At 41.1% G+C, this 27520-nt stretch overlaps 3 protein-coding genes across 4 annotated transcripts; all 3 read left to right on the top strand.

Annotated features, from left to right (window-relative positions):
* The first annotated feature begins 479 nt into the window (after positions 1-479).
* Positions 480-11419, top strand: nkain5 (sodium/potassium transporting ATPase interacting 5). 2 transcript variants are annotated; one of them, XM_031735917.2, is made up of 8 exons: positions 480-543; positions 653-749; positions 1726-1863; positions 3755-3835; positions 7593-7790; positions 10191-10251; positions 10387-10457; positions 10548-11419. In XM_031735917.2, exons 2-7 carry the CDS (start codon positions 696-698, stop codon positions 10440-10442), a joined length of 588 nt encoding a protein of 195 aa, XP_031591777.1. In that variant the 5' UTR covers positions 480-543; positions 653-695; the 3' UTR covers positions 10443-10457; positions 10548-11419. The 2 variants fall into 2 exon arrangements, with proteins under 2 accessions (XP_031591777.1, XP_039460795.1); XM_039604861.1 differs by lacking the exon at positions 480-543 and having other exon boundaries at positions 580-749.
* A 461-nt stretch (positions 11420-11880) lies between these two features.
* On the top strand, positions 11881-13671 carry LOC120435367 (pericentrin-like). The gene is made up of 2 exons (XM_039604852.1): positions 11881-12258; positions 12349-13671. Exons 1-2 carry the CDS (start codon positions 12033-12035, stop codon positions 13446-13448), a joined length of 1326 nt encoding a protein of 441 aa, XP_039460786.1. The 5' UTR covers positions 11881-12032; the 3' UTR covers positions 13449-13671.
* Positions 13672-15560: 1889 nt separating this feature from the next.
* ythdf1 (YTH N(6)-methyladenosine RNA binding protein 1) lies at positions 15561-24569 on the top strand. Its single transcript, XM_031735873.2, has 6 exons — positions 15561-15946; positions 16317-16344; positions 16832-16926; positions 18173-19792; positions 22887-22931; positions 23058-24569. The coding sequence occupies exons 1-6, from the start codon at positions 15917-15919 to the stop codon at positions 23070-23072; spliced, it is 1833 nt and encodes a 610-aa protein (XP_031591733.1). The 5' UTR covers positions 15561-15916; the 3' UTR covers positions 23073-24569.
* The last annotated feature ends 2951 nt before the right edge of the window (positions 24570-27520 follow it).

The following is a 27520-nucleotide window of genomic DNA, read 5'->3' as shown; positions in this document are numbered from 1 at the left end:
CATAGGATTCCCACACTTTTAGCAGCTGTTTCTCAGATTTATAGTGTGCATATTATTCATTCATGCATTTTTTACTACAATTCTACACAATCTCAGCCTTACTTGGTTTTTAACTTTTCTTTAACGTAACCTCATTTTCGTTTTTTTTATTTTTCTTTGTTGTTGTTGTGTTTTTTTTAATCATTGTCACAGTATAAGATACTTACTAAGCATCTGTAGTACTTTTACTTTACCTAAACATACCACAGGTGCACACGATTAAATAAACATGCAATTGTATTGCGTAATCTACATATGCATATTGTGCAGTCTACAAGGTTAAGGTTGAACTGAATTGAAAACCAGCAGCAACATGAAATAAATTCAGCAGTAAAAGATGAAAACACAGTATTTAGTTTCACTGAGCAGCACAGACACTTTCTGTCAAAAAAAAAAAAAAAAAAAGTTTGGTGTGGCACTAGTCACCCCTTATACATCAGCCTACCCTCCCCCTTCTCCGTAGTTTTCGCGCAGCAGCCTCCGTGTTTTGCTCGTGGAGTAAAGGTACGTTTCCTCACAGTCTGCCACTGGGTGTAAAGCTTCACAGGTCTGGCTGTTGTGTTTGAGCGGATTAAAAAAAAAATCCTTATTATCCACATCCACATCCCCACAGCCACCATCATCAAACCAGCGGGGGCAGGCAGCAGAAGAAGAAGATGGGGTGCTGCTCGGCGCGATGCATGTTGATCCTCCTGTGTTGTTTGCAGCTGGTAAGAGCTTTTCACACATGATGCTTCGACATAAACACATCTGTTTAGGCATCAGGCCAGCTGCTGTCTATCCCCTCTAATAACTCAAAGCAACCTAACAGAAAAAAAAACAAAAAAAAAACAACAACAGTAAAAATGCAATTTAAAACTGCATGTTAATGACTGTTATGCTTGAATCACTTCTTTGTTGTTTATAGTGAAAGAAGTTCCGCAGTTAAAGCTTTAAGGCTTCAGTTTTTTAAAGACTATATTAAATTTAAGACCATTCAAGGGTAACGGTGACCAAAAGCAGGTTAAACGGTTTTACGCATGTTCTTTCATTCACATTAACTCAGGTTTGTCATTCAATTATACGGCAACAGTTGGTAATAAATTAAATTACAGTAAAATCTACAAGTAAAATCTAAAAAGCAGAAACGCCAAAACGAACTGCTCTTTTATTATTTGCTGTTTTGTTTTTTGTTTTTTTCTGTTAGGGCTTCTGTTACAGTAAAGTCAATTTATTTTGGGTTTTTTGTTCGGCCAGTTGAAAATGACTGCATTATGGCATTTTATACATCAAACAATTAGCAGAACATGCTGTAATGAAAATAGTAGGCTACTACTTGTTGACTGCAGCACTTTGAAAATCAGATATTTTTTGTAGTGGGCAATTTTAGATGAAGGTGGAGAATAGCAGTGACCGCCCACCACCATCAGCCACCACCACAATAAAGGGCTGCTCCCACTTTGCCCTCCTCCTCAGTGTTTCCCACCCTGCCCCCCTTTATGGCTCACTGGGACTGTGACCCCAGAGGACACAACACCACAAACCAGCTCTGTATTTTCCTGAGGATGCTTTGTCTCCCACGGCTCAGTTGCCTTGGAAACTTATAAAAAAAACAGGTCAAAGATCATGGTCTAACAAGCCATGGCAGCATAGGCTCAGCTGACACTCACTGCTGTTTTAAAATGCGTTTTAAACTCTGCCCTGCAGATTACGGCGCTGGAGAGGCAGGTGTTTGACTTTCTGGGCTACCAGTGGGCTCCCATCATGATCAACTTTTTTCACATCATCATGGTCATCCTCGGTCTGTTTGGTGCAGTCCAGTACAGATCACGCTATGTTATAATGGTAAGTCTAATACTGAATGTTGTCTCATAAGAAACAGCTGTTTTTAGTTTGTCATAAAAAAGTTTGTTCAAGCTTCCCCTCAAGAAGATCACTACTGTGAATATACAACCAGAAGGTGGTTAGTTTAGCTCAATATAATGACTGCTAACTTGATTCTGACCTACCAGCATCTCCACAGCTACTTAAAACACATGTTATATCCGGAGTTGGTAGCAGACCATGTGAACTAGAATGGCAACCAACTTTGACAGAGGAGTGAGAGGAGTGCAAAATTATCCGTCTTATATTTCAGGGGCAATGCAGGAGGGAAAACAGTAGGGACAAATTCTCAAGCTGCAGAAACAGGTCAATGAACTCCCCACACACTGGGGCAGCTGACTGTGAGCACACAATATCTTCAGCACAAGGGTCGTGCTTTAAAACAAGCAGCATAAACTGACCTCTTTTTAGTTTAAGAGACATGGGGGCTACTTCCCAAAATCTGACCTGCACAGGCCCTGTCCGCTCAGTGTGCTCCTTTGTCATACTGGTTACCACGATTGCTGCAGAAACAGTAAAATACTCTGAACCAAATAATTAAATTGTGCTAGCAATACAGAAACGTATCTGTGTTATGGATGTTTAAGTTTTTCATTACCAAACTGTTATGAATCAGTGTAACTTACAGCTGAAGTATATCAGGAGAGTTCAGCTGAGTGGGCACAGTGACATTTTTGGTCTGGTCTGAACTGCTGAGGCCTCTTTATTATGCCAGTGCTGGTTATATGTGAGATATATATGAGTGGCCACCTCCAGGGCTGAAAAATTCAGTTGTGCAAAGGCTGAAGTTCCTCCAATGACCACTTGACTCTGACTCCAAAAGCAAATCAATCCCCTTTGACTTCCATATTAAAATGTTTTTATTGATGTGTTTAAAGCCTGGTACAAAACAAAAACAAAAACGAAAGTTAAAAAATGTTCCTATAGGTATTTTCCCCTTTTCATAACAACTGCAGTGGGTGTCAGTTATTTGTAACTCATCTATTTAGATTTTAGTTTATGCTTTAGGTCAGTAATAAATTGCACTCAAGCATAGGTGTACGAACACGAAGAGATAATTCACCAGCCAGAACTGAGAAAAAGCTTTGCAAAAAGAACAATTGCACAGTTATCCACAATATTATCTTATATGTGTATTACCAACATATGTATGATAAACAGTGATATTTAACGGTTATCTTGCTGATGACTTTGCTTTTCTCGTTAAAATATGGTTAATTCTAGCTCTAAAAACTAATAAAACGAGTCCTACTAGAAAACAACAGACTAGAATAAACCACTAAAAATGGCTCTTACTCTTCTTTTGTGCAAGAATTACAAAACCGAGATGCAGTTTGTTTAGTGCAGTTTGAAGTGCCGTCTAGGCTGTTTTCTCCCATTTTTATGTCTTTATATCAAGCTAAGTACTACAATGATCAGTATTTTGTGCAGAGACAGAGGGTTTCAGCCTTTGTTTTCCATCTAATGCATGACAAAAAAAAGGTAAGACATTAAAAAACGTGATGAAACACATTAAAAAAAAAAAAAGAACCCACAAAAAAATCATGTAGTCAGTGGAAAAAAGCAGCTCCCTGTGCTGTGCAGCATTAACTGTGCTGGTAGTCTATGGTATGGTGCTTGTGACCATCTTATGTTAAGTTTGTAAGAAAGCTGAGTAGTATAATAACACCAAGCAGCAGTGAGCTGGGATGATCTGGATTATTCTGAATATGTCATGGTAGTATACCTTTACTGTATTTAACAGGAAAAAACTATATTTAGTCAGTGTTTGTCACTACATCTCAGCCCAACCAACCTCAACCTCATTCCATGCTGTCATTCCCAGAGTAATTCTGTGCTTCTGTTTTCTCAGTACCTGCTGTGGACGTTGTTGTGGGTTGGCTGGAATGTCTTTGTGAGCTGTCTCTACCTGGATTTGGGAGGGCTTTCAAAGGTAACTTTAATGGTCACGTAAGTGTCAGGTAATTAGGGACCAAGAGCTCCTAAATACAACATTCAGCTCTGTCCATGTCACTCCTTTCAAGATCTGCCTCCAATTACAGACTCAGAGTGACAGACACCTTACAGCATGTTCCTATCCTCAGCCGCAAACAAGTCTCATTAAGTTGTTTATGTACACTGTCTGCACTCTGCAAGACCAAACCCTAATTATAATTTAGGGAAATGACTGCAAATGTTAAAAATAAAACTGTTCAGAATAATTTTCAAGTCAGTCATTCAGTCTTTTCTTAGCTCCCCAAATACAAACAATGCTGTATTTTAATTTTAATGATGGTTGGATTCTATTCACTGATTTAAAATGTAACATTTGGTCGAGTAAAACGTTTCTTAGGGATTTCTCCTGCAAACCATCCCTGTGTAGTGTTTTTATAACTGGATCACTACAGTTATGCAATATTTATTAGTGTTAGTCTGTTATATCAATTTGAAGATCCATCCATCCATCCATCCATCCATCCATCTTCATCCGCTTTATCCGAGGCCGGGTCGCGGGGGCAGCAGCCTAAGCAGAGAAGCCCAGACCTCCCTCTCCCCAGCCACCTCCTCCAGCTTATCCGGGGAACACCACATGCTTCCCAGGCCAGCCGAGAGATATAATCTCTCCAGCGTGTCCTGGGTCTGCCCTGGGCCTCCTCCCGTGGGACATGCCCGAACACCTCACCCAGGAGGCGCCCAGGAGGCATCCTTGTCAGATGCCCGAACCACCTCAACTGGCTCCTTTCGACGTGGAGGAGCAGCGGCTCTACTCTGAGCCCCTCCCGGATGGCCGAACTTCTCACCCTATCTCTAAGGGAGAGGCCAGCCACCCTTCGGAGGAAGCTCATTTCTGCCGCTTGTATCCGCGATCTCGTTCTTTCGGTCACTACCCACAGCTCGTGGCCATAGGTGAGGGTAGGGACGAGATCGACTCGTAAATTGAGAGCTTCGCTTTTACACTCAGCTCCCTCTTCACCACGACGACGGGTGCAGCGTCCGCATCACTGCAGCCGCAGCACCAATCCGCCTGTCGATCTCCGCTCCCTTCTCCCATCACACGCGAACAAGACCCCGAGATACTTGAACCCCTCCACTTGGGGCAGGAACTCATCCCGACCCGGAGTGGGCACTCCACCCTTTTCCGGCTGAGAACCATGGCCTCAGATTTGGAGGTGCTGATCCTCATTCCCGCTGCTTCACACTCGGCTGCGAACTGTTCCAGTAGCGAGCTGGAGGCCTTCACCTGATGAAGCCAACAGAACCACATCATCCGCAAAAGCAGAGATGAGATTCTGAGGCCACCAAGTGAAAGCCCTCCGCCACTTGGCTGCGCCTAGAAATCCTGTCCATAAAAATTATGAACAGAACCGGTGATAAAGGGCAGCCCTGGCGGAGCCCATCACCCACCGGGACGAGTCCGACTTATTGCCGGCAATGCGAACAAACTCTTGCAACGGTTGTATAGGGATCGAATGGCCCGTAGCAATGGGCCAGACACACCATACTCCCGCAACACCTCCCACAGGACACCCGAGGGACACGGTCGAATGCCTTCTCCAAGTCCACAAAACACATGTAGACTGGTTGGGCAAACTCCCATGCACCCTCAAGTATCCTTGAGAGGATAAAGAGCTGGTCCAGTGTTCCACGACCAGGATGAAAACCGCATTGTTCCTCCTGTATCCGAGGTTCGACTAGCGGACGAACTCTCCTTTCCAGCACCCTGGCATAGACTTTCCCAGGGAGGCTGAGGAGTGTGATCCCCTGTAGTTGGAACACACCCTCCGGTCTCCCTTCTTAAAGATGGGGACCACCACCCCGGTCTGCCAGTCCAGGGTACTGCCCCTGATCTCCACGCAACATTGTAGAGGCGTGTCAACCAGGACAGCCCTACAACGTCCAGAGCCTTCAGGAACTCGGGCGGACCTCATCAACACCAGGGCTCTGCCACCAAGGAGTTGTTTAACTGCCTCAGTGACCTCGCCCCGGAAATTGGCGGGTCATTCCCTCATCCCCAGACTCTGCTTCCCCTCGGAAGACGTGTCAGTGGGATTAAGGAGGTCCTCAAGTATTCCTTCCACCGCCTGACAATTTTTCTCAGTCGACGTCAGCAGCGCTCCGCCAGCACTATACACAGTGCAGGCAGAGCACCGCTTTCCCCTCCTGAGACGCCTGACGGTTTGCCAGAATCTCTTCGAGGCAGTCCGAAAGTCTTTTTCCATGGCCTCTCGAACTCCTCCCACACCCGAAGTTTTTGCTTCAGCCACTGCCCGAGCCGCATTCCGCTTGGCCTGTCGATACCTGTCGGCTTGCTTCCGGAGTCCCACAGGCCAACCTGCCCGATAGGACTCCTTCTTCAGCCTGGTGGCTCCCTTCACCTCTGGTGTCCACCATTTGGTTCGGGGTTACCACCACGGCAGGCACCAACCACCTTGCGGTCAAGCAGCTCACTGCAGCAGCTTCGGCAATGGAGACGCTGAACATGGTCCATTCAGACTCAATGTCCCCAGTCTCCCTCGGAATGCTGTTGAAGCTCTGCCGGAGGTGTGCGTTGAAGATCAATTTGAAGATGTAGCAGGTAAATATGGACTCACTTTATTAGGTACACTGTTCAACTGCTTGTTAATGCAAATCTCATCAGCTAATTACATCACAGCAACTCAGTGTATGTACACATGTAGACATGGTCAAGACAACATTGTCAGAGGAGAATAGGCAGACTGCTCTGAGCTGGTAGGAGGGCAACAGTTACTTAAATAACCACTTGTTACAACCAATGTATGTAGAAGAGCATCTCTGAATGAACAGCATGTCAAACCTTGAAGCAGAAGACCACACCAGGTGTCTTTCTTGTCAGCTAAGAACTAGAAAATGTGGGTAAAATTCCCACAGGCTTACCAAACCCAGACAACAGGAGATTAGAAGAATGTTGCCAGTCTCTATTTGTGCCAAAACATTCAGAATGGGGTCAGAATTTAGATGAAACAACATGAAGGCATAAATCCATCCTGCCTTGTATCAGCGGTTCAGGCTGCTGGTGGTGCAGTGTTATGGGTGATATTTCTTTGGCACACGTTGGCCCCTTATTGCCAATTTACCATTGATTAAAAAATAACTAAATAAATAAATAACGGCCTACCGTTTCTGTATTGGTGTTGACCATGTCCATCCCTTTTAAACATCTTCTGATGGCTGCCTCCAGCAGGATAATGCACCATATCACAAAACTCAAATTTATTTTGCTGTACTCAAAACAGTGAACAGATCACAAAAAGAGCACCTTTGGGATGTGGTGGAATGAAAGCAGCAACTGTGTGATGCTATCATGTTAAAATGGGCTAAAATCTCTGAGGAATGTTTCCAGTAACTTGTTAAAGCTATGCCATGAAGAATTAAAGGTGGGCTGAAGGCAAAGGTCAACCTAGTACTGGCAAGGTGTACCTAATAAAATGTCTGGTAAATATATGCTTGTAGCAACACTCTTACATGACTGGTGCATAAAGAACAAGGACAAAAAGTGCAATAAGGTGAAATAAAACTTGGTTCTTAGTGCATGGATTCATTTTCACTAAAGTCTGAATTAAATTTATACTGCATTTGGGGGTTTTGTTATGTTTTCTTTCACAAAAAGTTTGATTCTGAATATCGTGCTGCTTTTCAAGCTTAATAATATTCATAAAATGAACTACCGCCTGTCTGTTTGCTCCCTTAAGGATGGTGACATTCTGTCCCTCGGTGTATCCTCACATCATTCCTGGTGGAAGGAGAATGGGCCGGGATGTGAAAGTGAGAGACTTCCCTCTGCCGGATGGAAAAACCAGCAAAACCCAGAGCTTACCACAGTGCTGAGCTGCTGGCTGGAATACCAGTACATAGAAATCCTGCACTGCATCATCCAGCTCCTCATATCAGTGAGTCTTTAGTTTTGTTCCACACTTCATTTAACAAGATGTTGAAATGACACCATTGCCAGATGTCGCAGTCACAGCAAGAGCTAGTTAAAAAGTGAAGTGGAAAACCTGCCTTTTCATGTCATTAGAGCTACACTGGTCCAGAAATCCATAAAAATAAGATCAGCATATGTCACCCCATGACAACAAAACCAAATAATATGTCAATCAAATTTTGTATTAAATAAAATAATCCACTCTAGTGGCAAAAAAAAAAAAGTGTCATTACCCCAAAACTTATGGACATAACTGTATTTATATATTATTTAATGTAATTTTAATTTTAATAAGCATGCATCAGTACACACAGGAACTAACTGTTGCTTAGCAACACAATCTGTAGATTAGTAACAGAGCCACGGTATTTAAGAATAACATCATATTATCACACTAGCGAGAGCTGGTACACATTTTCAGTTTGTGTATTATCTACAAAAGTGAATTACTGAGATATTAGGTCCTGTTTTTGAAAATATTTTGAAGCCAGTTCAATCTTCTGGGTGTGATTTATTTCATTTTTGTTCAATTAATGAAACCATATTTATCTCTTTTTTATACAGCACTTCATTTCTCTGGTCAACACTGGGTTAATTTACATGACTAAAAGTAGTTTTAACTATCCACTTCAACCAGAATATATAAAAATTGATGGTTGAGTCTGTTTGATATCAGATGTCGTGGAGACTCCAGCGACACTTAAAGTGATAGAAAGCAACTTTATTAAGTGACCAATGCGTTTCGGCTTGTGGTCTGTATTAGGGGACCCTGATGAAGGCCTACTTCCTTACACAAAGTATTGCATATGCTCAATAGATTCAACACAGCAGCTCTGCCATAAATTCTGCTTTTATAAATCCTGGTTGGTGGTGGTGGTGTTCTGGACTCTATTACAAGTGCCTCAATTTCATTGATAAAAAGAAAAATATAGGTCTGATTTGATTTTGGCAGATCTTCACTTCTAGTAGTGTCCTCACGCATTCCTATTTTGGCCACTTGCACTTGTGCATTTGTGATCTCCTTCTGTGTTCAACTTAAATTTCATATTGATACTGGAGGAGATAATGTAGAGTTGCCATACTTGCAAGTAGAGCAGGTGGACAAAGATTAAGTCTTCAGTGTCCTGTGAACAGGCATGAAAGCCTCAGACAACTCAGGGCACTAAAGCATAAATCTACATAACAGTCTGAACCTGCAGGATGCATTCATGGGTCAAAACCTTTATGAATATCATGAAAATGACCAGTATACTCATGTCTGTGCTTCCTTCAGACTTTGAAACTTTTAACTGTTCCACTGAATGCTGCTCTTTCCTCTCCGAGTATCAGGAGTATCAGGTCATATTAGCAGTGATAAACATAAAAGTTGATAAAAAGTGGATGTTATTTTGAGGTCCATGCAAAAATCATTAAAATGCACCAGCAAGTGGTCCTAAAAGAACATAAAAAATAAGAATAGCCAAATTTCTGTCAGCTCAATGGCAGAACCTTTTGATTGTACCCCACATATTGGAGACCTTGTCCACCCAATCACTATTAAACCGAAGACTCATAGACCACATGAATTTTACACTAAAGAAGAATTTCCCAAAATTAACCCGATAAAATGACTTTCGCTGCTCTTTCTGTGAAGTCCTTCATAATTTGACACAATCACCTCAACCTGAAGGAGTAGCTTTTAGATAAACCTTTCTTAAGCAGTTGTGTGGATTTAACTGATACAAGTATTTGTTTTTCCTTTCACTACAGTTTCTATTACTAAACTGATGTTTTATTAGTGACCTTACCTGATCAAGAATCAGCTACTTGCTCACAGGATGTCATCTGATTGGTTGATATTTTCCCTGTATTATTGTGGGGTCCTTACCGTACAGTATAAATCACCTTAAGGTGTATGCTGGTGAACATGTATATTGAACTGCATTTGAGTGCTTATGTGAACATTTCTTCTACCTGATGAAGGTCAGTTGGAGAAAAAGGTTTAGATTTAATAAAGTCGTGGCAAGCAAGACGGTGTGCGGAGGTTACAATGATTCTTTTCAATACAAATTCTTTCCTCCTACGCACCTGTTGTTCATTCAGGTGTGCAGAGATTTTAAATCCATTAATATCTAAAACAGTTTCTTACGTGATACTTTAAGAGAACATCTACAGACAGATATTTTCTCTGAGTAGGAATGCAAATAAGATATCTAACTGGAATTAAGAGGTAAGTTATTATTTACATGTTTTTTTCCCACTAAGTCATAAAATCTTTCGCTGTCAGAACAATCTACTGTCTCCTTTGTGTTTTGCGTTAATATTAAAAGACAGAAGATTTTAAAATATTCTGTTCTTTTCTTATGCTTTTGTAATAATCCCACAGCTCCTGGGATTTGTTTACGCCTGCTATGTGGCCAGCACATTTTCAGAGGAGGATGACAGCTGTAAGTGTCCTCCTGATCAGTGTCAAATACAATCTCATTTTCTTACATTATCTAATTTATTGGATAACAATCCATTACAGAGAAACAGCATGTTTATGCACGCCTTTCATTCATTTTGTTTTATGTTTATTTTAGTTAACTTCATTGGTGAGTTTCACCATCCATCCAAACCCTTTAAGTTGCTTTTCTAGTGTTACAATCCATTGGTAAGTAGTTCACATTTGTTTGCACTCATGTAAGCTAAGCTAGGCCCATCCTCTGCTGCACAATTTATTTCCTATGTTTTTGTTTTTTAGATTATAAATAAAGAAAGTGAAAAGCTGAGAAGGAACTAAGAAGAAGATCAAACAACTCTGCAGAGTCTGATAGTGCGTCATCTCTGGCATGGTCAATAAAACTCACACAGAGATGCCGAATCTCACTGTGTACGTTTCTCACACTGTGGCCTGATTCAAAAGAGGAGTCTCCAGTCTATTGCATGTTGATATTTTCTAGTTTTATCACGTAGTAACGCTACCTCTCGGCATGTATGTGAAAGACTGTTTGTAGGTCCAGCTGTCTGACAGAATACTGTGGTTCTAAATTTGTACATATGCAGCTGGTGTTCTTTCTGATGTTTCATAAAATGTACAAATTATTATTATGTGTAATTTCAATTAGAAGAAGGGAGGACCCCGACGTGTATAATGTGTGTTATCAGTCAGTGAAATAAACTGTGTCCACAATCTGCCTTATATTGGAGTACTGCTAATGTTCATTTATGTTTATTCATTCATATACAGTTTTACCTCCATTAGTGAAATGTAAGTACATTTACTCAAGTACTGCACATTACTTAAGATTACATTTCTTTGTGTGCAATTTCGTCTCTTGTACAGTTTAGATTAATACTATACAATATAGCAAATCTCCAACTGGACAGTGTTAAATAACATTATTTCCTTTTAAACTTGAAGCTTTGAAAATCTTTTTGCATTGGGACAGAAATTAATATGACAAAGACTCTTTTAAAGATACATAGATACAAGCTCGTGTTATTCATCTGAAGAAACAGACAGATAGAATGAGTGTGATAAAGGACATAGTGTGTTGTTACACTGGTAATGCCAGGAGAGGCAGTATCGGTTCTGTAAGAAAGTGGAAGAAGGGAGCGTCCTGCAGGAGGCAGTGAACGGACACTGATGTTATAAACATGTGGCTAAGAGAAGGTTCAGTAAACAAGTAGCAACAATATTCCTGTGTGAGGCTCAGTCATTTCATTTTTATTTTTTGAAGATGCAACATCCTAAAGGTGTATATAGAAAACATGTTGATCCTGAAGCATTTATTGAAGCTTCTGAGCTATTTGTGTAATCCTCTCCTGAAGTTCTCGGGTAGATTTGGCCTTTCAATTGGGAATTTAACATCTCGTACAAAGTTAAAGACTTTTATTTGAGTTTGGTAGAATTCTATTTCAAAGAAAAACAAGACTCTGCTAAGTTGATGACATCACATTTTACATTCTAAGTGGATGACATCATGCTCCATTTGCACTCCATGACATCAAACTCCAGATCAAAGGATCAAAAGGAAATTGAGTAATAACATTCTCTCAAAAGTCCTTAAATAGGACACCAGCGTGCACTCAGTATGTCTCAGAACTGTGCAACTGTATAGGAACACACCACGAGCCAACCTCTAGACAAAGATTTGACACGTTCAGTGTATGCAACAAAACACAAACTCAAACCCCGATCGAATAGAAAAAATATCATTCGACACTGTAAGACAAAAGACGAGAAATGCAACATATGCAGCAAAACCTTGATCCCCAGGAAGGGACCTCGTCGGCCGCTGTTCACCCTAAGCAGCAAAACCCAAACCCAAGAGGGAAAAACAAGGCACCAAATGGAGGGACTCCATCTGATGCTGCCAAACAAAAGGGTGCAAACAAGAAGAAGATGCAGAAAAATGCAAACCCAAACCCCAGAGCCAAAAACCCTGGACCCAATCGAGGGCCTTGGCCACATCAGCCCAATGCCCACTTTAAACCCAATAATGGGCCTGGGCAACATTGGCAAAATCCACGGTTTGTGCCAAAACAAGGGCCTGTGCCACATCAGCCCAATGCCCACTTTAAACCCAATAATGGGCCTGGGCAACATTGGCAAAATCCACGGTTTGTGCCAAAACAAGGGCCTGTGCCACATCAGCCCAATGCCCACTTTAAACCCAATAATGGGCCTGGGCAACATTGGCAAAATCCATGGTTTGTGCCAAAACAAGGGCCTGTGCCACATCAGCCCCATCCTGACCATAACACCAACGATGGGCCATCTCAGCCACAGCCTCACTTAACACCAAATGATGGCAGTCGTCCATACAATGAGACTGATGAACTGGGTGCGTTGAGATTCCACCTGCAGGAGGCTCAGAACATGTGCAAAACCAATCTATACAAAATGACAGCTGCAAACCACAAAGCTGCTGCAGCTAAAACTCAGAATGATTGGGTTCGCTTTCAGCTACAGTGCTGCAGAGGAAACGCTCAAAAAACCATCCTTGAGCTCCAAAAACAGCTGGAAGAGTCTCGTAGAAAGACACCCGAGGAGAACTTCACCCCTGAGGTGAGTGAGGCTCCTGCTGAAGACAGCAACACAGCTGTCACAGCTGCAGAGCTGAGTGTGGACGCTTCAACACAAACTGCAGAAGCTCCACACACAGACTCTACAGATGTGAAAACCGATCGAGAAGCTGAGTTGGAGATCCAGTGCAAAAACCAGCAAGAAGAGATCAAACAACTCCGTGAGCAGCTCCTCAAAACTCAAAAGAATCTAGAAGAGGAAGCTGCAAAGCGTGAACATCAGGAACAAAGAGCCAACTGTGAGCTCGCTGAGCTGAAAGACAAACTCAGCACCAGTGAGGCTCTTTGTGAAAAAAATGATTTGAAGGCACAAAACTTAAAAGAAGAGCTGGAGAAAACCAAAGCTTCCCACCTGGAAATCGTGGAGAAGCAAAACCTGGGGAACACAACAATCTGCAACCAACTCAGGCAAACAGAAGAAGAAAAGATCTCACTTCTGGAGTTTTTGCAGTATCTGCAAGAGACAATGGAAAAGCAAGAAGACCAGTCCAATGTTGCCCGAGAAGACAAAGTGCCAAAAGAAAAACCAAAAAAGAAAAAGAAGCGCAGTTGGTTTTGGAGACTATTCACTTAAGTGACTTCCACTCCGTCTCCTATAAAATCACAGTAATATACAACTAAATATTAACAGGCACTTCCAGTGCCTAAACATCCATTTAAAAGCATATTTGCTTTAATATTTAGTTGTGTATAACTTTGTCATCGGTTCCACCACCCCCCAACCGGTCGCGGCAGATGGCCGCCCCTCCCTGAGCCTGGTTCTGTCGGAGGTTTCTACCTTTTGAAAGGTAGTTTTTCCTCCCCACTGTCGCCAAGTGCTTGCTCATAGGGGATTGTTGGGTTTTTTCTTTAGTTCAGTTCAATTCAATTCATTTGTATGTAAATACTGTTGGATTGAATTGAACTGAACTAAAGAAGATTTTTAGGAGACGGAGTAGTCACTGAGTGAACCAGGGTATTATAACATCTTACCCATAAAAAAAATTACAATCAAAAAAATTAAATAAAGAATTGGATTTAACAAAACATCTGAAGTGTGAACATTTTGTCTCATTTAAAACATATGAAAATGTCCAATTATAACAACCTAACAGCAGAAATAAAAACATTTACATCCTGGTTGAAAACATTGTTCTGTGAATGATATCCACTGTGTCTGTGTTGTTGATGCCTTTTGGGGAAAAAAAAAGTCTAAAGTATTGTAGTTGAGTACAGCTCCAGGTTTTGTACAGAGTACTTTCCATTTGCTCTAACTTTACTCTGCTATCTCATCAATAAAAGGGAAGAGGTATACCTAGCTGTATGGTGCCCTGACAAAAACCTGCTCCTGAATACCTGAATAATATAGAATAGTCATTTGTCTGTGGAAAGAGATTTCTTTAAAGCTCTGGACCTGCACTCAACAATATTTATCAAAGTCTTGCAACTCTAGAAAATGAGCAGAAAGACGTTGATCGAGTGGTAAGTATTAGTATATTAGTAATCTTTGGCATCATTTTGTTACGGTCCTAGCAGGGCCTCCTCCTGAAGTCGCCTGTGTAGGCATGTCCTACCGTCTCTCCTGCCTCAGGTGCCACCTTTTTCTTTTGTACAGCTGACTCCCATCAGCAGTTAAAGGTATTTAAGGCCAGAGAAAGGTGAGCTCTGGTGCCAGAGATCCATGTTGGTGGTTGCAGCTAGTGAGCTGTTTTTGTTTGGAGGTTGTTTACTGCTGCTCTGTGGAGTGTTTGCTGACTAAACTCTTTTTTACTTATTTTTCAGTTTACTGACCGACGCCTGAGTTTTTTTGTTTGTTTCTTTAAAAAAAATGTTGTACTTGTTGCACTGACAGCTTTAAATGCTAGCTACATTTAAAATTAATTATGTGAACTTATAAAATATGTTTCATTTATCACCAAACAGTAATAAAAGAAAGAGTAAAAAATAAAGTAATATAGCAATGTTGTCATTTACTTTAGATGATTTTGTACCACATACTGCACAAAAAAGCATTATGAATGTGACTAATTTGATTATTCATCCCATATTTTGGAAATTATTATTATTAAACATAGTGTTATCGTATAATGTTCTTGGCCCGTTTTCAGTTGATTTTTTATTTATTTATTTGTTGTTTGTTGTTTTTGCTTAATGAATTTTAAAGCCTTTGTTCCATAATGATCAAATTTACACCTATTCTGCTTTATTTTATTTTGCTTTCAAATATTTTTTTCCCTTAAGAGATTGAGCTACAGTTTATACTGTTCCACTTATTTAAGTTATTTTGATATATGTTGTGTTTAAATATAAGATATACTGATTTATTTATCCCAAAAATTTGGACCTATAGAAACAGTTTTTGTCATGAATATGTCAAGATTCCATAGTATTATCTCAAATGGTTCGACTTAATTAAAAACTTCTGAGAAAAATCCAAATAACTTTAAAAAAAAATTTAAATTTAAATTAACTTAAATTTTTGATCTATGATTAGTAAGTTTAAAAAAAATCAGTGGCAGAAACAAACTTCCATATCTATAAAAAAAAACCTTTCTTTAAAAAGCCGTAACTAGAATTAGATTCGGTGCGTTTAAGAAATGTTTTAATCTTAAAATAAAAAAAATTAAATTTATGACATGTTAGAGCTCGCTCTGCTACTTCTGCTGCTAGGTAGCCGTGGACGCGTTTTTCACGTCAGCGGCGTCATTTCCGCCCCGCAGACCCCGGATGAAGCTGCCGTTTGGGGCAAGTGAAGCAGGGCCACTGAGGCTGGTCGGGTTTTAATTTAGCAGAGAGGGGGGTCGGAGCGGATCGGAGCCCCGCTGGATTAATGTGGACAGGGCAGCGCGGAGTGCCAGCAGGGCTACGAGGAGCAAACACTCCGGGTCGAGCAGAGACACCGGCTAAAAGCTGCTGCTAACTCTGTTTAACTGTTAGCAGCAAAGTAACGCAGAGCAAGCAGCCAGCTTCTCCGGCTAATAGCCTCTCCACACCGCGGAGTGTGCAGCTCACACACGGCACGTCTCATCGGAGCTCCAGTCTAACACAGCACCTGGTGGATGAATGATGTCTGCCGCTAGCATTGACCCTCAGGTAAGCAGCAAAGAGGGGGATACCCTCAGCTTCGGGTTTATATTTCTGCAGGAAGGAGAGATGAGCATGGTGTGCACCCCTCTCTGGAGACGATGCCCCCGCTGCAAGCTAAGGATAGCTGGAAAACTACTCACTGCTGGTAACAAACCAAGGCCTGGACCACAGCTCCCAGTGGGTATCCGAGTGGCCCTAACATACCACACCGCCGAGCGCTGATGCTTTTTATGTGTCAGTGAGGTTTTTCGGAGGAAATTTCTGAATACATCTCAGTGTGAGGCTAGGGTGATGTCTTAATGCTCTGCATTTTCCAGTCGTGACCCACACAAGCTCTCTCTCTCTTTTTTTTCATCCTCCCAAAACGACTGATAAGACATCGAAAGGACAAGATGCAAGCAAAGGTAAGAGATGATGGATCTCTAGATGTTTTCTGTATCTAGAGGGGGACAAACTGGCCTGGCAGGCATATTACTGAGTGCATCACCACCTAATATGGAACATGTTTCTGTAGCGGTTTGTAATAGTGATAACCACAGCAAAAATCTTTTAAAATTAAGGTACCTCACATATTTCAAAAGGTCAGCTACTAAATGCTATATTTATCAATCAGGAAGACAGAAGATCAATTTTAATTCTCGGTACTCATCATTCACGTTGACCTCCACTCATTTGTCTACAGCTGTGTAGCACAAAGTGCACATCTGTTGGAAACCTATTTGTGTATTTAGAGTGAACACATGCTGGTGTTTAGTTTGTACCATTATTAACTGCAGTGTGAATATATCATGAGGTGTCATAATATTTAAAAACGGGTATTTTGCTTTAGCTTTGGGTTTTTTTTAAGTGTGTATAAGTTCCCATGTGCAGCTTTGATTTTATTTATTGCAGCCTTTCCAGTTTCGGTGCAGAATGGCTCCCTCCATCAGAAGGATGCTGTCCATGATAATGACTTTGAGCCCTATCTTACCGGCCAGTCCAGTCAGGTAGGAAAACTTTATTGAATCCCACAGGGGGGAATTCACCTGTTACAGCAGCTCAAAAGTAGTGATGAGATGGAAAGCACTGAATAAAAACAATGTAATATAGCCAAACTAGTCTTTGAGTTTTAGGAAGTAAAAAAATTAACATATGATCACATTGATTAAATATACATGTGTGCACATATGCATGTTAGATCTGTTGAAAGGGAAAATGATGGGGTCACTGTTTCTTTTAACTTTTTGGAGACCTTAAAAATAAAATTATTTGAATCAGTGTAGCACTGGGCAGTATGACCAACAAATCTGGTGACTTGTTTTTATGTTAACATTATAAAAAAATATAAAACTCTTTAATGTCATCATTAAAAAAGAAATAAAATAAAATGAAACTGCACGACCAAAGGAACAAAAAGTCTGATCTTAGACTCTCACACCTAAACATAAATATTTGGGCTATACAGTCAAAACTAATATAATTTTTTTTGGGCCGCTGTCTTTAAACAATGATTGTTTAGCTCATTAGTGTTAATGTTTAAATGCAGCTTTCAAATGAAAAACATTTGAAATTACTCTTCCCAACTTTGTGGCACAAATTGTTCTGTCTCTGGGTAAAATCACCAGTTAGCCTTGATTAGCATATTTTCTTCCCAGCATGCTGTTCAGTGGTGTCATTAAGTAGGGTTTTTATTGGAATTGAACAGAGGGACACCTCTGGTCGATTGGTTCAGAGATAAAGTTATAGAGGCAAAGCTGAGATGGTTTTTGGACATGTGTAGTAGAGGGATGGTGGGTATACTGGATAGATGAGTGCTGAATATGGAGCAGGAGGAAAAGAGGAAGAAGACAGTAAAAGAAGGAGAATGTAGTGACGGAGGACATGCAGAAAGTTGGCGTGACAGAGGAGGATGCTAGTTTGTTTTGTGACATAATGTTTGCTTTGTTGAACAGCGTGACCTGTGGGTTTATAGTTGGTGTTTCCTATTATCACGTATGAGTCATGATTGCATCCGTGAGTCAAGTTGAGAAGAGGAAAGTAAAATATCTCAAATTCAACAAAGCAAAATAAAGTACCTTACTAAAAGGCGTACTAAATGGAGTGGAATCAGCACGGCAATTATCAGGTGATTAAAGCGGTTCAGTATAACAGAGTGTAAGGTGTAGGGGAAAGTGGAGTGTGGAGAAAAGGGTGAAAGAGCAAAACATTTACTTTGATTTTGTTAAAATGATCTTTTTCTGTTTCTTTTTGCAGAATAACAGTTATCAGTCCATGACAGACCCTTACCTGTCCAGCTACTATGCCCCCTCTATTGGATTTCCTTATCCTCTCAGTGAGGCTCCTTGGTCTACAGGAGGCGATCCGCCGATTCCCTACTTGACACCCTATGCCCCGCTCAGCAATGGAGACCACCACTTCATGCACGACACTGTGTTTGGGCAGCCGGGCGGGCTCAGCAGCAGCATTTACCCTCACAGGTTTAACTTCTTCCCAGAGAATCCGGCGTTCTCTGCTTGGGGCACCAGTGGTTCTCAGGGACAGCAGACTCAGAGCTCAGCCTACGGGGGGAGCTACAGCTACCCACCAAGCTCACTTGGAGGCACTTTAGTCCCTGATGGCCAGACAGGTTTCCATAGTGACACCCTAAGCAAGGCCCCAGGTATGAACAGCATAGAGCAGGGCATGTTGGGCCTCAAAATAGGCGGGGACGTGACCGGAAGTGGCTCAGGTGTGAAGAGTGCAGGCTCCGTGATCGGTGGCAGCGGCAGTGTAGCGGCTGCTGTTGCCACGGGCAACGGTGGCACACCAATGGGAATGCCCCCTCCGAAGCCGACATCATGGGCTGCAATCGCTAGTAAACCCGCCAAGCTGCAGCAACAAAAGACCAAGAACAAGCCTCCTATAGTCGGAGGACCTCTGCCTCCACCTCCCATCAAACACAGCATGGACATTGATACGTGGGACAATAAAGGGACTGCGACCAAGATGGCCCCTCCTTTACCCCACCACCACCAACAGCACCAGCCCCAGCTTCACTCCCATGCTCCCAGTCTCTTGCCTCCCCTTCAACAATCTCTGCATTCTGCCCAGTCCCTGGTGCAGCAGATGACCCTGCAGGGCCCTCCTCCACCTCCTCCTCATTCCTACCAGAACCACAACTCTGCTCCCACACCTCAGACCCGCTGGGTAGCCCCACGCAACCGCAACTTGTGCTATGGCGGAGGAAGCTTGGACAGCAGTGGCTCCTCCAACGGCGGTGGTGTTGGTAATGGAGGGGGTGGGGTGGGGCCTCCAGACCTGGGATCAGAGTCCCACCCTGTGCTGGAGAAACTGCGAGCGGCCCACAGCTACAACCCCAAGGACTTTGACTGGAACCTGAAAAACGGCCGCGTGTTTATCATTAAAAGCTACTCCGAGGACGACATCCACCGCTCCATCAAGTACTCCATCTGGTGCAGCACGGAGCACGGCAACAAGCGCCTGGACTCAGCCTACAGAGCCATGAACTCTAAAGGGCCCGTCTACTTGCTGTTCAGCGTCAACGGCAGCGGGCATTTCTGCGGCGTGGCGGAGATGCGCTCGCCGGTGGACTACGGCACCAGCGCAGGTGTGTGGGCGCAGGACAAGTGGAAGGGCAAGTTTGATGTGAACTGGTTGTTTGTTAAGGACGTGCCTAATAGCCAGCTGCGCCACATCCGCCTGGAAAACAACGACAACAAGCCGGTCACCAACTCACGTGACACTCAAGAGGTTCCTCTGGAAAAAGCAAAGCAGGTGCTCAAGATTATCGCCCAGTACAAACACACCACCTCCATCTTCGACGACTTTTCCCACTACGAGAAGAAGCAAGAGGAAGAGGAGGTGGTGAAAAAGGTAGACATGTCTTTGATATTAAATACAAATGAATGAATCGGTTAAGGTTTTGCTGCTGCTGTATGAAAAAAGTTAACGTGGGGAAGGAATGTTTTGTTCACAATTTTACTAAAATAGCTTCTTTGGACCCTCGCTTTTCACTTTTGTTTGCACACATGCTCTACAACATGTCCTGTGTGTTACTAGAGCTTCGCAATTGATCCGATTTTAATTTCTTGTGATTAGCAAATCAAGATAATCAATATTTATTTAAATTCATGTTTCCAAAGTGAGAAATCATGATGAATAATCATGATCTCAGTACTATCATTAATAAATCCTTTATTTAAAGACCTTCTGTCATTGAGGTGCACAAGAGTTACATTATAAGTTTAACACAGACAGATACAACAACACATTATTCGTATTTGCAAATTAAGAACAGCACCTACAATAGCTGTGACAGATACATATAATCTGTGTGAAAATAAGGGTACAGGTAATATTTAACTGCCCTCTGGACACTGTAAGTGCTGTATTTTAAACAAAGAGCACATGTGACCAGGTAATCTTTGCAGCACAACCTTGCATGGAAACATCAGACATTGCTGCTGTCATCTGCTATTTAAGGAAGACCATCTCACTTTTGTCTCCCAGTGATGCAGTGCAGAGTGAGAAGGCTCAAAGTGGCCAAAGAAGCACGCACATAAACAGTATCACCATACTCGAGCCTGTGGGTACATGCAGTGAGTGAGAAACAGGATTTGTTCCTTTATAAAAATACAGTTTTTGTCTTTAGTTTTCTTGACAGGTGTTCCTCACGGGTCTAAAAATTGACTAGAAAATTTGGGATTTTTTCCATAATCGAGCAGCAGTAGAACCTGTGCAACTGTAGTCAGATCAGGCATTAAACGGTCTTAAACCTGCCAGCTTCATAGTACAAGGTCTGTGTGATGTCTGATAGTGCCTGTTTGAGAACAATGCAGGTAACTGTCCTGTGAATTCACAACAAGCGAGTGGGCGTCATGTGTTCTGCCTCCTGCACGCTCTGTTCAGTCAGCTCTCTTGCCTAAACCAAAAATAGTATTTCCAGCAGTGAGAACCCATCTGACGCAGGTTATTTCCTGCTGTGTGCTGCTTGTGAGAAAAGACAGCTCTGCACAACGCTCAGACCTGATTCTGGTGACGGTGTCTGAAGTTCAGGTGTAAAAACAGCTTCAGATAAAAACTACAACACCCTTGCCATAATCCTATTGTAGACTTACTTTCTTACACATGGATTATGCCTAATCCTAGACTAAATACACCATCCTATTGTAGTCTTCATTGAATTTTCTTTTTAGATTAGGACTGGGTTCAGTCACCGACTGGGAAACCGACTCTTAATCACTCAAGGTGCACAAAACGTGTACTCGACCTGATTTATTATGAAATGAATAAAACTAATTGGATGATGTTGCCTTATATCGAGTTATTTATGTTAACTGCAGTTGACTTAACCATAGACTGTATATAAAGATGGACATAGCCACATAATATTACCTGAAACTAGCAACTGAGCCCATTAAGTCATCAGGAACAAGTCAGAAGTGACCATATTTAGAACGTTGCTTGCTAAGTTATCAGCTAACACTAACCAAGCTTGATTTGTGAGTTGGTTGATAAACTATTAAGGTTTGAAGCACAGGTGCACCTATCCATACTGATTGATGTTATCTTTTGGTGGCTACAGATGCATCTCATCATGAGTTGTGTCATACATGAGAAAAATACAAAAAGACGTGTATAGTAGGTTAAGTGGGGATTCTGAAATGGCTGTGGGTGTGAATGGTGACCTGTTGCTCTTGGTTAAACCTCATTTATACCTTGCCTGTTCACTCGAGTCCCAGTTTATGTAAATTTCATCATCAGATGGTGAGCACAAGATTTCATGTGGATATTCACGTGCCCGCCTGTTTTTTTGTGACCATGGGGATTTGCATGCACCTCAGGCGGTGTACTTCAAAAAAGTATAACAGGAATGACTACTCAGCCATGAGGCTTCCACCTGTGTCCACAATTAGTTTGCCACACTAGTTTATCAGCCCAGTGATAAACTAGCAGCCAGCCCAAAGTGTTCCACGCTTCTCATCCTATAATAGCTGGGATAAGCACCAATCCCTCACAGCCCTGAATTGAAAAAAGAAAAAAAAAAGAATGGATAATTTAAGCAATTAGTGTTTTTGTTGCTGACTATTGTTTTAACTGTAGTTATGCAGAAGCCTATTATTATGTATTGCATAAATTATGCTGTAAAGATTTGTTTTTTCCTGGTTTTCATTGTGGATCACAAAATCTTTTGCGTGGTAATTATATTTTAAATAAAGGTTTTGTTACAAAATTTATAGCATTTATGCTACAGTCCCACTAGTGCAAACAGTGGTTGAAGATCCCAACACTACCCAAATTATTGCCACCCATTGCGATAAACGTACTCTGAAGACTCGCACTAAGTCTGCAGCACTTACAGTAACTGCTGTCTTCAAAGCAACTTTGGTGCCTCGAGATGGTGATTTAAAAATGTCAATGAGAGAGTCGGTGTGCTGGCCTCAATTGAGTGAGTACAGCGATTTAACTGCACAGGTGTTTGGTGACCTTGCATTTTTATAGGAATTCAACCACAACTAAACCAGTTGAGTCAAAGTCTTCTACTGCAAACAACTACGTTGCAGTCAAGACTCAGATTAATTGTAACATGTAGGCAACCTGTGTGCGTCTATAAACAGACAGCAGTTGTTTGCAGACATTCACCAATCTCTCTGAGTGGTTCCAATTGTTTGGAGACAGCATGCCTGCCACCAGATGAGCACTTCTAATGAAGTGAAGGGAACTTCTTGTGATTGAAATTGGTTGCCCAGCAGTTGGGCGTTCATCATCCTGAACCTCTGGGCATCCAGCTGGTCACTGCAACTGCTTGCAACTGGTTGCTGACCGCAAATCACCAAGCAACCACTGAATTTTCCTAGTCGTGAGGAGATTGCTGTCATGTTTTTACTCTAGTGTGACTGAGGAGATACTTCCTTGCATAATTCTCTGCTGAGAACTTCATTAAGTCTTCATGTGTTTTTTCTAACAGAGCTACGAGCCTGCCTCAATACAGAGTCGATCCCGAATCGATCAGGTAAAGCTTATCTTACTTCTTTCTCTCTCGAGTGGGGGTAAAGTTGGGATGAGAATATGAATTCTGTAGCAACATGGATGATGATGTGTATGTTTTTTGTTTTGTTTTTTTAATTCTCTCTTTCAGGATCGTCAGAAGTAAGCTATAGAAGTGTCTTCTGAAAGCTCAGCCGACGGTTGTGTTTGAATGGACATGCTGAAATCTAGGTTTAAAAAGAAAACACAAGGACACACACAAACACACAAAAAAAATCTGAAAACGAATATTTTTTTTCTATTTAATTTTTGCGACCAAACTATTTGAGCCACCAGTTCCAGTCTTCGATATGCGTGCAGGGATGAAGCTCGTTCCACCAGATGAATCGCTTCAATAATATCTATTTTCTTGTTTTTTCTGTATTTTTTAGCCTTATAAATCTCTATCGCTACCCTCGAACTTCTGAAATTGGTAACTAATTCTAAATATCTGCACATCTGTTTGGAAAAATCTCTCGACAACATGCTGCTGATATTCAGTGACTGTTCACTTTGTGGTTTGTGTGTTGGAGAAATGTTAAGTGCTTGTATTGATTTATCTTAATGAGTGAACAACAACTTTATTGACAAATGTCTGCTATCTGTATGTGGCCAGTTGTATTTTGTATTATCATAAGACAAAATAATAACTTCTATCATGCCCCCTCCTCCTCCTCCTCCTGTTTTTTTTTTTTTTTTTTTTCCTTCATGTGAGGGGTCTCTGAAGGTTTCTATATGCATAGACATAATTGTGCAAAGGTGGTGGCATTAGAAGGCATAAATGTTAGAAGAATATTTTGAAGGATGTATCACCAGGTTTAACATAATGTTGAGAAAATGTGGGATTTTGTCATTACAGGGTGGAGCCGTAACATTTCTTTGCAGCGGTAGTGTGGATTAATTTTTATTTCCAGTACTGTACCTCAATTTTTTTTTTCAAGCTAGAGATTCAGGGAAAATAAGTCTGAAGATCAAACGCTCTTAAAGGTGGTCCTGCTCTCACTAACAATGGAAATTCAAACAATACTGTTTAAGTTGATTTTTTTTTTTTTTTTTTTTTTTTAAATCAACACAGGATCTGCTTTCTTCCCCCTTTCTCTGTTTATGAAATTCTGGGCAATGTAGCATGTACTGCTTTTAGAACTCAAGCCAGGCCCGTCGTTTAGTTTTATTTGTTCTTTCTTAACATTATAATAATCTTTTCATCATTTCCATCGCTATAACCTTCATCCTCGGAAAATGTAAGCTTTAATGTACCGGCATTTCTAACTGAGATCGCCTCAAAATGTTTAACTGTAGCATTATACTTAACTGATTTATTGTCAAGTGTATGAAAACGCAGAGACTAGCCTATATGGTATATGTTTGTGACTTTTTGTTATTTTCTTTTTTAATTGCTTGCTGTATTGTGTGTGGGTGTGTGCGTGGGTGTGTCTGTATGCGAGTGGAAGAAAAAGAGAGGGACTGTGGAGCAATCAGAATTATATAATGGTATTGGAATATAGAAAATTTATGCAAAAAAAAAGTTTTAAGTCACCCTTGAATTAAATATCTATTGTATCAGAGGTCACTATCACATTCTTAGATTTGATCATGCTCATTATTAAAGACATACTTATCTGTTGTTTGTGTTTCTGTTTTTGTGACCATTCAAGGATGTTTGTTTCTGAAAAATGAAAAAAGTTGCCACAAAAGTTTCGCAGACAAAATTAGAACGTCTGAGAGATCGATACAGCACATCTCCAGTAGAGGTTCTCAGTCACTGATCATGGTGACGGTGGGAAGAAAGAACTCTTCTTTAACAGGAAGTGACCTCCAGCTGAAACAGGCACATGTGACAAGTTTGAGAACAGAGAACATGTACAGTATGGATGCTTGTTTCCACCAAAACAAAAACTTTTTCTCCTGACACAGTTAGTGAAAAGTTGTTACTATTATTTAAAAATTTTGACTTGATATGTTGACATTTCAATTTTCTCTGATATTTTTTACTAACTCGAAATTTTGACTTAGGAATAGCAAAAACAAAAAAGTGGTAAGAAGAAGCTTCCAAGTGTAGAGACTTGCTTGTTGCATTGATTGTTTTTTGGAGGAATTCCCTTTTATAAAATGTTGATTAAAATTACTTAATTCGTGCTGTGGGAAATCAGTAAAGCATGCTTCAATAACCATTAGGACCACAGACTGTATGTAAAAGATGAGCATAGCTTTCAGGTCACAAAACTGAAGCCACAGCACTTCCAACCTTCCATCTTTCTAATGGCCAGCAGGGGGCAGCATCTGTAGTTTGAAAAAGTCTGGTTACATAAAAGTCTATAGGAAAATTATGAATTTAACTTGTGACCTCAGTAAACACTTTCCTAAAGAGTTTATGGCCTCAGGCACCAGTTTTACTTAACACAATATAAAGGTGATTTTGTAGATTATGGTTATTGTTACAGTCAGGAAGGATGACTGCCCAGGGTATGCTTTATTGGCTAAAGACTCCCAGCTTCTCCTCTTCAGCCACACCTCTGATCTTTACAAGTTCATATTTGAATCAGCAAATACATTATTTACAGTATATCAGCTGCTTATTATCTGATGTCTCCATAAAGAAGATTCGAATGCAGCGGTGTTTCCAGGATTTTTTAAATGAGAGGGCCCCAAAAAAAAACCAAGAAGAAGAAATCAATATTTGTAAATACAGATGCAGAAAATAGTCACAAATTTCAGGCTCTACTGAGGCAAGTATTACCACTCCTGTAATCCTATATGAGTAGTATACAAAAATCTAAATCACTGAATCATATGTGTGATATTACTGGATTATAATCTTTGAATAATACTCATACTCATAATACTTACATACTAACTTCATCTATGATATTACAGCCTAACATGTTAGAGTTTTATTTCGTTAAGTAATAAAAGTAATAATGTGATAAAAGCTCTAAAATGAATGTTCTGATATACAAAAATCAGTGTTTTTATTTAAGCTGTAGTGCAGAAGAGGAAAGTACCCGGAAATAGAAATACTGAAAGTATAATTACATTAAATCGTTTTCTTAATGTGGACAGTGTGATTCAAATTTATTTCATTATCTGCTTGGTTGTTTTTAAAAAAATTAGTTTTCAGTTAAGGTATCAAGTGATAAAGCTGTTGTACTCTTTAACATACTAAATACAAAGCTCATACCAGTTTGCGTCATGCTGTTGGTCTTTATTTTCCCCCTGAACACAGTTAAACACACATATGAGGACTTCATTGACATAGAAATAATGAACTGATTAATCTTTACTGATAGGAAAGCACCGACAGGCTGAATATAAGTATTTTGTGGTTACAGGTTCTTTAAAAAAATACTTCTAAACCGATAGAAAATTAGATTAAATTATGTGTAACATATTTAGTTATTAAAAATTGAGCTGTAGTTTTAGGTATTAGCTGTGTTTTGTTTTTTTGTGTGTGTTTGTTTGTTTTTTTGAAGAAAGCAGTACTCGTGGTTAATTTTTGATCAAAAGCGATGGGATGAGAAGCAGCAGATGCGCTCCCTCCTGTCTCAGCAGCCCTTCGTCTCCGTGAATGATGCGGGGATGGTGCAGAGTTTGATTCCTCTCTTGGCATTCACCGCGTGCCTTAATTGTATGGCTAATAAATCAAGGTCCGCCGTGAACACGAGGAGCGGCAACCCTGTCTCCCTTATCGAGGAAAGTTGGAGCTTCTGACCGTCACACACAGAAAAAAACACACAAATAACCCGACAGGCCTGAGCGCCATCGCTCTGCATCGCCGTTTACATGTCTTGAAAATATGACCTGAATTTTACACCAACCATCAACATAAATTAAAACACAATACACAATGCGCGCCTTCGTCTTCTTTCCCTCCTGCGCGACCGTGAATTATCAGTCCATCGTCCTCGGCGCGTCTTCATTCCGTGACACAGCACCTGTCCTGTTTTATTCTCAGTGATGGATGTGTGGAGGTGAAGCAGGCCAGACAATGCCGTCCACAGTGCGAGGCGGGCGGGCAGGCCCACTGGTGATGTTCAGCCAGGCTTTGAGTCAGAGGAAATAAAGACCTACTTCAGCCCTCCGGACTCCGAGGTTTAAGTATCTGACAGATATTTTCGGTTTTCTGGATATTTCACATTTCTCTACAGCAAAAACCGCCCCCGTCCTGATTTGCGTGCGTCTTTCATATCCCGGTGTTCACAGCTGAAGCAGTAACGTCATGACGTGGATCCGCTATGAGACGCAAAGTGTTTGACCCCATTAAAGCGTCTACAGAGCGGGTTAATAAAATATATGGACCCGATGCCGAGCGGTGCTGCAATGTTTTCATTTCTGTGGGCAGGAAAAGATCCGCATGCGCTGACCAGGGTGCTGAAAGCGGACCCGCTGGGAGTCAGTTAACCGCACAGGAGCCTCTATACAGCTTCATCCCCTAAATATATTCAATCTAATAGTTTATAAAGTTGTATTTTCTTCGCTGTAACCACATTAAAATCACAGAAGAGGCTGCTCCTTGAGGACAACCATTCACACATCCTATAGACGAATACAACTTTCCTATTTGTGCAAATAATGGAA

Source organism: Oreochromis aureus, linkage group 20 (assembly GCF_013358895.1).
Source record: "Oreochromis aureus strain Israel breed Guangdong linkage group 20, ZZ_aureus, whole genome shotgun sequence".
Taxonomy (NCBI): Eukaryota; Metazoa; Chordata; class Actinopteri; order Cichliformes; family Cichlidae; genus Oreochromis; species Oreochromis aureus.
The sequence above is the reverse complement of the archived record's forward strand: the minus strand, read 5'-3'. Positions and strand labels throughout refer to the sequence as shown.

Coding starts and splice junctions, on each gene's coding strand:
- LOC120435367 (XM_039604852.1), top strand. CDS start 12,033: ATGCAACATATGCAGCAAAACCTTGATCCCCAGGAAGGGACCTCGTCG. Junction 12,259..12,348: donor CAATCGAGGGCCTTGGCCAC/ATCAGCCCAATG, acceptor GGCCTGTGCCAC/ATCAGCCCAATGCCCACTTT.
- nkain5 (XM_031735917.2), top strand. CDS start 696: ATGGGGTGCTGCTCGGCGCGATGCATGTTGATCCTCCTGTGTTGTTTG. Junction 750..1,725: donor TCCTGTGTTGTTTGCAGCTG/GTAAGAGCTTTT, acceptor TCTGCCCTGCAG/ATTACGGCGCTGGAGAGGCA. Junction 10,252..10,386: donor TTCAGAGGAGGATGACAGCT/GTAAGTGTCCTC, acceptor TGTTTATTTTAG/TTAACTTCATTGGTGAGTTT.
- ythdf1 (XM_031735873.2), top strand. CDS start 15,917: ATGATGTCTGCCGCTAGCATTGACCCTCAG. Junction 16,927..18,172: donor TTACCGGCCAGTCCAGTCAG/GTAGGAAAACTT, acceptor TTCTTTTTGCAG/AATAACAGTTATCAGTCCAT. Junction 19,793..22,886: donor AAGAGGAGGTGGTGAAAAAG/GTAGACATGTCT, acceptor TTTTTCTAACAG/AGCTACGAGCCTGCCTCAAT.